The sequence below is a fragment of the Clytia hemisphaerica genome, unplaced genomic scaffold (assembly GCF_902728285.1).
Source record: "Clytia hemisphaerica strain Z4C2 unplaced genomic scaffold, Clytia hemisphaerica genome assembly, whole genome shotgun sequence".
Classification (NCBI taxonomy): domain Eukaryota; kingdom Metazoa; phylum Cnidaria; class Hydrozoa; order Leptothecata; family Clytiidae; genus Clytia; species Clytia hemisphaerica.
The window spans coordinates 856,153-866,677 of NW_027104471.1; the positions used below are offsets into that span (position 1 = coordinate 856,153).

The window sequence follows — 10,525 nt, forward strand, 5'->3', positions numbered from 1 at the left end:
TAGCTTATTAAGCATCCTCTATAAGGAGCACGAATCCGTTAGTGGATGCCAGCAGCCTAACGCGGACCGCGCTAAGTTGGGCAACTTAGGTGGGATTTAATGGCTTCAAATCCTACCTATAGGAGGAGATTCACTATTGCTGCGCTAAAGGCACTTTTTTTGCGATTTAATTGTTAATTCAGGGAATTTTGAATTGATATACTTTAATCGGATTAATTTTCGCGAATTTTTGCCATTTTCGCGAAATTAAAACTCGCGAACACGCGTGAGATTCCTGATTCGCGAAATTAAATCCACCACAAAACTTTTAAAATTGTACTTTTGACGGAGAAACTAGTTCCAAGTCTCCATTTATGGCAAAACTGCTTTGTCCATCATGGGCTAAACCCCGGGGACGGGGCACTCAGGGAAACAGGTTACGGCTGTATGTTATTTCTATATGCATAACGTTTATAAGCATATGCAGATTAAGTTTTCAGTACTTAAATAATGGCTTTATCGTTTAAGAACAATAGAATGCTAAGCATAATGCGAGCCTGATAGCAGACATTTGCTTATAAAAAGCATGTATGTGCGTGTCATAAGGGTCACGACTCAAATCATACCGCAAGTACATGTTTCTTTTTTAAAGTTTTTCTACGGGAATAAAAGGAGCTTATTTTAGGCAGTGTCTTCATGCTGAGTCAGATAAATTAAAGCTACTTTTTAACGCAACGATATCCTGCAAACAAGTGAAAGATCGAAAGTTTTTTCGAGACGTGAAATGAACCTTTTTCTAATCTTGTCGCACTTGTTTTTACTTCATCAGACCTTTCAATTAAAACAAAACCTTGGATTTGGTAAACAAAAAACAAAAAAAACAGCTTATCTAGATGAGCCCCCCCCCCCAGCGGGCCAAAATTTCACGCGAATCAAGAATATTTTCAGGATTAAAAAAAAATCACCTCTAAAATTGATCTTTTTAGGGCAATATAGACCATATTATGAACAAAAAATTCTCTCAATCTCGAAAATTTCTTCAAATTCGCAATTTCAAATTGGACGTTTTAGGGGTCATATGCTGTAATTTCTTATGAGATAAAAGAGCTGCACCCAGAAAAAAAAAACACCATTATTATCGGCAGAAGATTAGTGGAAAACTGCTTTGTCCATCATGGGCTAAACCCCGGGGACGGGGCACTCAGGGAAACAGGTTACGGGTGTATGTTATTTCTATATGCATAACGTTTATAAGCATATGCAGATTAAGTTTTCAGTACTTAAATAATGGCTTTATCGTTTAAGAACAATAGAATGCTAAGCATAATGCGAGCCTGATAGCAGACATTTGCTTATAAAAAGCATGTATGTGCGTGTCATAAGGGTCACGACTTTCGAGAATTTTATTAAAATCATTACAAGTATCTTGTAAAAAATCCAAGACATATCGAACTCATGGACGGGAATTTTATACACGATGAGAATCCCCTATATCAAAACATATCAGAGGGGATGCGTGCAGCCCAGCATCAACGGGGAGAAAAAAAATTGAACGACAAAAGTATCTGTAAATGAAATATAAAACGTCTACATAAAGGTAACTAAAAACATAAATCTTTACATGCCCTATGTGGTTAACTAAAACGGAATTCTCAGCAGTTTCAGACATTGACTAGATATATACTAACTCAATCAAAAGACCACGATTAGTTGCGATTCATATTGCTTTTGCAACCTGCTGAGACGACAAAAAAGTGAATCAAGATACAAACAATAGACTAGTAAACTAGTCGTTGAAAACAGACCCATATACAAAAAATCAAGCTCCAAATAAAAAGAATCGAAGGGGTGAAGTTGCGTCTCTTTTCTGAATTTCAACGACTAGAAGCTACTTCCCTCAAAAAACGTTGTTTAATTTTGCAACTTTTTTTAGGTTTTTGAGAATCCATCCAACTTTTTTGACTAAATGATATTTCATAGTAACATTGAACATGGGAACATATAAATAAATGAGCATTTCTAAAAACGCAATAAACAGAAAGAAAAATAAATGAAATCCCGCACGGGTCAGACATACAGAAATCTGTATGTCTCTCCTTACGATTTTAGGTGAAGAAAAAAAGGCGTTGGAAGTAGCTTCTAGTCGGTTATTTTCCTTTTCTCTCACGCGCGCTGAATATTTAATTAGTGTTTACATTATTTGATTGACAGTTTTATTATAAGGTTATAAGTAATAACCGACTAGTTTACTAGTCTATACAAACAACGGCTCGACGAAAAAGGAGTTACATGTTGTCAAACAACCTATCGAAACGAAACAAAGAGTTTTTTCAAAAATGCAAAGGTTATGCGAAATATCAAAAATAAACATTTTATAGAACTACAAAACAAGCCTCCACCGAAGCAATCTTCGTATTTTGGCGGACCTAATAATGCAAAACTAAGTATAAACTTTTTTTGTATAAATTCAAATATGAACAATAGGAAGACACTCGACAACGACTCACACACACGCACAGGCACTCATTTTCATATCTGTGGACTCTTTGCAACAGCAAACTTTCTATTCGAAAGCAGTTCATAAACCTGATCTTCGTTGCTTTTTGAAAGAGCAACTGAGCGGATTTGGTCAGTGTAGTTCAATATGGTAGCTGTCAATACTTCGTCCTTGCAAATAGTGTTGAAAAACTCGACAGCTTCATCAGACCAACCATCATTCAAAGGTCTTAAGTTGAAGAAAGACGCCATGAAGCCTTGCACAGGAAGCATTAGGAACTTCGGAGTGATTGGACGAAGAGCTGTCAACTCGACTTTTTCTGAAAACCCAACATCAACCATGAGAACCTTTGCTTTACTCTCAACGATCTCTTCGACAGTAGCACGATACCAGTTACCATCTTGACTCAACGCACAACATTTTTGGTCTACTTGAACATCGACGACAGGTTCCAAGGAGGGACATTTTTCGTTCATCTCCTTCATCATTCGTTCACGTTCGTCAGATGATTCATGTAACATGCACCAAAACGAAGACAGATTCTGTGTTGATGGGATTGCAATCTTCACTTTGTCGAACAGGCGAACGTCGCAATCACGTAGAATACTATCCACTGAACCATAACTCATTCGAAAGAACTCGTTGATATCGTGTCCTTCTTGAATTAAAACAACGTCAGCGATCTGGGTGTCGGGATGATATTGGACGATGCGAATGAAGACTTCCGGCGCGTCTTCCACAACCGTTTTGTTGAGGTATTCTTCCGCACTTTCTTGGTTCTCCAACGGAATCTCAACGTCATGAAGGCGACATTTCAAACAGAACACTGGCTCGTTCAAATACTCTGATCTAATGCCACGAATATCTTCAACGATGACTTCATCTACGTTTCCATAATCCACGAATTCGACAGTGGCATACCCATCATGAGGTTGACGTATACGTGCACGATACCATTGCAAGTCAGTGAATTGGGCGATACAAGGACTGTTCTTCTCAAGGAATCGAGGACCTTTAAGATCGTCCAATCCATTTGCGATATCACTCATCAATTTGTCCAACTTCTTTTGAAGACGAACTAATTGAAAATTCAACATGTTGTGGCCAAGTAATGAAGCGCATACAACTTTTTCGTAGGACCCTGTTCTTGGCACCATCCATTTGAGATCATGCTGATCAATTGTCGTTTCCACCTCAATTCCTTTAATATATTCGATCTTGTGCGGTGGCTTCTCGTCAAGGGTAAGTTCAGCACCCGAACTGAATTGCGTTTGAAGGATATCGTTAACGCTTGCGATACCAATCTTGTCCACAAAAGTGATAGTTGCAGATGGAGATGCGCTTGCTGGGTCTGTGAAGGAGGCATGGAACATTTCATCAATACAATTGTCTTCCAGCCATTCTTTCGTTTTTTCTTCATCCAAGGATAATGTCTTGGCCAGTTTGCAGGTCACACAAGTTGCTGGCTGCATGAAACGAACGTCAAACACTTCACGAAGATTAGCAGCCGGCACTACTTCACGATTTCCAAAATCAATAAACAACACACCATAGCCTTGAAGATCGATGGAGATGATTTCACCGCGATACCAGTTTCCGTCCTCCACAGAACGGGCGATGCAAGCCATTCCGACGCGAATGACGTCTTCATTGATCGTTTCTGCTGGCGCGTCCACCAATAATTCTGTGATGACATTTAACACGGTTTCGTACTTCAATAGCTGGAAACTGACTGCCTGTGAAGATCCGACATAAGTACACAACACCTTTTCAAATGCGTCCAATTGAGCTTTTGGGAATGGAGCACTGGTCTTTGAAGTGGATATAGTGTTATTTAAAGTGCTTGATAATGGTTCGATTCCTGAAATCTCCGAATCATTGATGGAAGTTTGAGTAAAGTCTTTGATTTCGGGACACAGTTCTGATTGAGTCGTAGATTCGAGTGTGCTGATTGTTTCATCGATGAGGGTGACTTCTCCTGAGATGGAGAACAGTTCGCTGATTTGGTTGTTGATACTGCTCTTTACATCTTCAAAGAATACGTTTGCTTCTATTGTAGTCTCTTTGCAAGAAACGTCTGCGAGGTTGAGTGTTTGGTCGATGACGTTGTTGGAGAGCCATTCGTTGAGCGCATTCTTTCTAATGTTAGAATGATTGAGGTCTCTAAGTTTCACTTCAATGGTTGTTTGTGGCGGACCTTTTGAAATAAATCCTTTGGATCGCATAAATACTTGATTAACAGAGACCGAATCTTGCGTTGCTTCGTCAATAAAATGAACAATTGCTTGCGATTCTTCTGCTTTGACGAGTTGTACTCGTTTCCATTTTTTGTCGTCTGCTGCTTGTACGAAATAAAAAGATCCAACTTGGACGTTTGCACGACATGGGATAATCTTCCCTTCTTCATTAACTTCATTTAAAAACTTTTTCAACACGTCAATATAATCCAACAACTGACAGTGAAGGTTGAACTCTTCACCAACTCTCAAACACTTGACTTTGTACACAACATCATCCTCCAACTTCGGTTCCTCTACGATATCTGCTCCACCTAAAAAGAATGCAAAATAAATATTCTTCAAACAAGACCATAAATCTCTCTCATTGTGCAACTTTATAAAAAACGTTTGGCGTGAATGTGTTGAAAGGTTGATAAAACACAAAATGGATAAAACCCGGCCAACTTGAAGTCAAAACGTGACATCAAAAGTGATGGAATTGTGAATAATTGTGACTAGAGTCTCATGTTTGTGCACATCGAACTGTTCGTGTTGTTATTGTGTTGTAAATAAATGTGCACACAATCTTTGGAGGCTATTTCAGATCACAGCTAGTTAACACAAAATAATATTGAAAACAGAGCTGAAATAACCTTCAAAGACCTTAAAATATGATGAAGTAGTTACCTACTGAGATTCCAGAGTCTTCAGTGCCTGCCTCTTCCATTGCGAATCGTTCGTAAATACAATCATTGATATGTTGTTCGGTGTTCCCTTTAGCATATACGTTGGCGGAAACGGCTGGCAGCTCCATTAGTTCGATGATCTCAAGATCAACTTCTTGTTCATTGTAAGTGGTTTCCAAAAACTCTTTGGTTGCCTTAGTATCGATATCATCCGTGTGGACGTCGTGTAGGTGTACGGTTAAGCACGCTTGTGGGGTGCTCTTCAAGTTTTCAGGGAGCGATCGTAGATCAGTGCTTTCGATCGTCTCGACGGATCCATAATCAATGAACTCGACTTTAACTGATGAGCCATTGACTTCTAGAATACCAACTCTGTACCATTCTTTATCTAACGCATATTGTGCAGCACAAAGAGTTCCAACAGCTACACTTCCTTGAGGCGGTAGAGATAATCCAGCTACACTGAGCGTATTCATGATTTCGTCAACGTTTGATGCATACGAGGAAAGTTGACATTTCAAGACTGTCGCAGATTCAACAAGATAACAAATCGCAGGAAGTTTCTCACCAACAGATAAATTTGGTTGTATAACGGTCGACTTGACTGGTTCAACAGGTGTAGGGATCGGGGCTTCAGATTGAATTTCAGAAACTGATTGTGTTTCAGAAACAGTCTCCTCAATAACGACATCTTCTTCTAATGCGAACATTTCATAGAGTTGGTCGTTGACGTGGTGATCTCTTCCCTCCGAGTAGACGTTAGCACTGATGACGTCAACCCCTTCTTTATTCTTGACTTCCAACCTCACGACACGCTCGAGTAATTGCTCAACCAACCAAGCCTTGGCAGCGTTAGTATCTAGATCTTCAGGATGTACATCATTCAGTTGGACAGTTATGCAGGTCTGTGGTAAAGCGGTGCATTCGATGGGGATTGCTTTGAGGTCACTTTCAGGTATCACTTCTATGTTTCCGAAGTCAACGAAATAAACATGAGCGCCTTGGTCATCCTTCTTGGCAATCCTGGCTCGGTACCATCCACCATCGGCTGCATACTTGGCAACACAAACTTTCCCTTCTTCACAAGCTTCAAGTGGAGGATATTCACCCACACTGTTTGCAATGTGCACCATCATTTGGTCAATTTGTCCTTGGAATTGGGTCAACTGACATCGCAAGTGTGTGGCATCATCAATGACATAACAGACAGCACTGTAGTTATTTTCAAGGATGATTTCAGGGTAGGCGATACTTGTTCCTTGGGTGATTTGCGATCCTGGAGACTTTGCAGGTTCTTGTTTCGGTTGTTCATCTACGACAGGTACAACTTCGGAAGGTTGCGTTTCGATGAAGGGTTCAGTTTCTTCAGATCCTTCAAGCGCAAACAATGAATATAGCAGATCGTTGACATGATCGTCACTTCCATCTTGATAAACATAAGCTTCAAGTGAGTTGTTTTTATCCAGAGATACTTTCACTTCAAGTGTAACTTGTTGATCAACCAGGGTGGACTTGAGATGTTCCAAGCTCTTTGAAGAATCAATATCAGTGGCACTGACATCGTGCAAAATGCAATCAATGCACGTTCTTGGCAGTTGAACCATTTCTGAGGAAGGCGATTTCAAACTTGAAACTTTGCAATCTTGGGTGTTTCCATAATCTACAAAAGAAACCGTTGCATTATCTCCATTGCTTTTTGTGATTTCTGCACGATACCAGCCCTCGTCTTCAGTGAAAACTGCAAGGCAAGGTGTTCCAACGTTTGTTGATGAGACTGCTTGGCAATTGGGTGCTTCAGTAGATAATTTTTCCATCAGTGCATTAAGTTGGTCTTCATACTTCTGTAACTGAACTTTAAGGAGTGTTGACGAGCAAGCTTGCATACAGTACGCAACTTCTTTCTTTGTTACTATGGGCGATTGATAGGAAAGGTTTGCAGGAAGCGAGGGTTGTGCTTTTACGACAGGAGCTTGCGGAGTCGGCTGTGAAGCAGGAGGTTGGGTTTCTGCTACGGATTCTTCTTCGAGTGCGAACAGAGAATATAGCAGATCGTTGACATGATCGTTCACTTCCATCTTGATAAACGTATGCTTCAAGTGAGTTGTTTTTATCCAGAGGTACTTTAACTTCAAGTGTAACTTGTTGATCAACCAGGGTGGACTTGAGATGTTCCAAGCTCTTTGAAGAATCAATGTCAGTGTCACTGACATCGTGCAAAATGCAATCAATGCACGTTCTTGGTAGTTGAACCATTTCTGAGGAAGGCGATTTCAAACTTGAAACTTTGCAATCTTGGGTGTTTCCGTAATCTACAAAAGAAACCGTTGCATTATCTCCATTGCTTTTTGTGATTTCTGCACGATACCAGCCCTCGTCTTCAGTGAAAACTGCAAGACAAGGTGTTCCAACGTTTGTTGATGAGACTGCTTGGCAATTGGGAGCTTCAGTAGATAATTTTTCCATCAGTGCATTAAGTTGGTCTTCATACTTCTGTAACTGAACTTTAAGGAGTGTTGACGAGCAAGCTTGCATACAGTACGCAATTTCTTTCTCTGTTACTATGGGAGATTGATAGGAAAGGTTGGCAGGAGGTGTTGGTTTGGCTTTCTCTTCAGGAGCTTGCGGAGCCGGCTGTGAAGCAGGAGGTTGGGTTTCTGCTACGGATTCTTCTTCGAGTGCGAACAGAGAATATAGCAGATCGTTGACATGATCTTCACTTCCATCTTGATAAACGTATGCTTCAAGTGAGTTGTTTTTATCCAGAGGTACTTTAACTTCAAGTGTAACTTGTTGATCAACCAGGGTGGACTTGAGATGTTCCAAGCTCTTTGAAGAATCAATATCAGTGGCACTGACATCGTGCAAAATGCAATCAATGCACGTTCTTGGCAGTTGAACCATTTCTGAGGAAGGCGATTTCAAACTTGAAACTTTGCAATCTTGGGTGTTTCCGTAATCTACAAAAGAAACCGTTGCATTATCTCCATTGCTTTTTGTGATTTCTGCACGATACCAACCCTCGTCTTCAGTGAAAACTGCAAGACAAGGTGTTCCAACGTCTGTTGATGAGACTGCTTGGCAATTGGGTGCTTCAGTAGATAATTTTTCCATCAGTGCATTAAGTTGGTCTTCATACTTCTGTAACTGAACTTTAAGGAGTGTTGACGAGCAAGCTTGTGTACAGTACGCAACTTCTTTCTCCGTTACTGCGGGGGATTTGTAGGAAAGTTTTGGTGTAGCTGCAGGTTTGGGTGTAGCTGCAGGTTCAGGAGTTAATGGTTGGTCTTTTGATTTCGCAAAGTTTGCAGCAATCAACATCTTGGAAATGTCCTGTTGATTTGCTTTATTGACCATTTCAACTTGTATCTTAGCGGATTCCTTCTCAACAATTTTGACATCAAATGATTGGTCTGTGCAAATGGTGTTAAACATTTCGATTGCGCCATTACCCCACTCGTTAGTGGCTGAGATGAGGTTGGAAAGTGAACATAACACAGCTTGTTGTGGTAGAGTGGCCAGTGAAGATGGTAACATACAAAGTTGATCTCTTGATACGATATCTTTGTTGCCATAGTCGCAAAACCAAACGTTGTACTAAAAAATCAAATTAGTTGGTTGAAATTCTAAATCTTACCAAATGATTTGTGTTGACAGGGATGAACAAATGACCCCTCCTACCTGGGATTTATTTTTTCAAGTTTGTAAAAAGACATGGTTCTGAATCATATGAGTAGTGAGGTCTGTTAGCACATAAGAACGTAAGAATATCTCAGATGGTGATGAAAGCATGAAATTTGGCACAGATGATCCTTAGAGGGTCTAAAACTTAATTTTAAACAGTAACACTAAATTTTGCCACCTGGCCAACTGCCAGATGACGTCATCAGGTGTCTGGGCAAAAATTTGACGAAAATTGAGGTTGCCTGGAAAAGCTTGTGATGACATCATCACAAAACTTTCAATCTCCATAACTTTTGATAGGAAGATTTTCAATTTTCATCAGCATTTCAGCTGAAACCATCAGATTTTGAATATTTTCAAAAAAATAAATTTTTGCCCAGCCACCTGATGACGTCATCTGGCAGGAGGCCAGGTAGGAAAATTTGGTGTTACTGTTTAAAATTAAGTTTTAGACCTTCTAAGGATCATCTGTGCCAAATTTCATGCTTTTATCACCATCTGAAGTATTTTTGTGCTAAGACCTCACTAGAGACCATATAGCTTTTTCACAAAATTCTTCCACCAACAAGGAACCCACGAGGGACTGAATTTTTCTATTTCTATGATATCCATGGCATTGGACTTGTTGGGATCAAAAGGTCACCCTCTTGGGCATACATGGTTGTATCCTATGAATTAAGTAAGGTCCTTTCAGAATACAATCTCAAAAAAGGAATCAAACAAAGAGCTTACCGTCTGTTTTGATTTTTGAAGAATTTGAACACGATACCAGCCACCATCTTCTTTATACATCCCCAAAGCAAAATCTCCTGGACGACCATTGAACTGTTCAGTCTTCCCTGCTGCGATATAAGATGCAATGCTTTCCATCAGAGTTGAAAGCTCTTGTTCAGATGCAGTTGGTTGACAGAAGAATTCGTGAGGGGAAGCAGCTTCTAAGAAGTACATGGGATATGATTGTCCTATTGTAGCTGTGTCAGGAAACTTTGGGATAGTTGTAGCGAACGCATGGCCATTTGTTACTGATGGCTGTGGGTTGATAGACACTTCTGTTTTTGGCTGTGCGGCTGGTTTAATTGACTCAAGCAACGTCTTTGATAAAGGTTTTCCATCTATCAAAACTTCAACTTTAAAAGGCGCCTCTTGTGATTTGAAATGGACAGTGAGTTCTTTATCCAAAAGTGTTTCAGTCGCAGTATTGAGTGATTTCAGTTGCTCGTGATTTTCCAAACAACAGGGCAAAGCAAACTTTGGTGAACCATCAAAGTCAGAATTCAAAACTTTGATTCGATCAATATCTAGATGCTCTGAGTTTCCGTAATCAATGTACTTCACAGTAAGTTTTTTCCCATGCACCTCTTGGATACAGGCACGGTACCACCCATCATCTTCAGTGAATTTTGAACAGCAATATTGCCCAATGATAGGACTGATCATTTGGAGATCTGATTCACTCATTTGAG

The 10,525-nt window shown here is 40.0% G+C and overlaps 1 protein-coding gene across 1 annotated transcript; it reads right to left on the bottom strand.

Moving 5' to 3' along the window:
* Window positions 1-1,543: 1,543 nt before the first annotated feature.
* LOC136821286 (tudor domain-containing protein 15-like) lies at window positions 1,544-10,520 on the bottom strand. Its single transcript, XM_067077518.1, is given in 4 exon segments — window positions 1,544-5,027; window positions 5,383-7,297; window positions 7,299-8,975; window positions 9,795-10,520. Coding segments are annotated over 4 exon segments (6,837 nt in total). The 3' UTR covers window positions 1,544-2,508.
* Window positions 10,521-10,525: the final 5 nt, after the last annotated feature.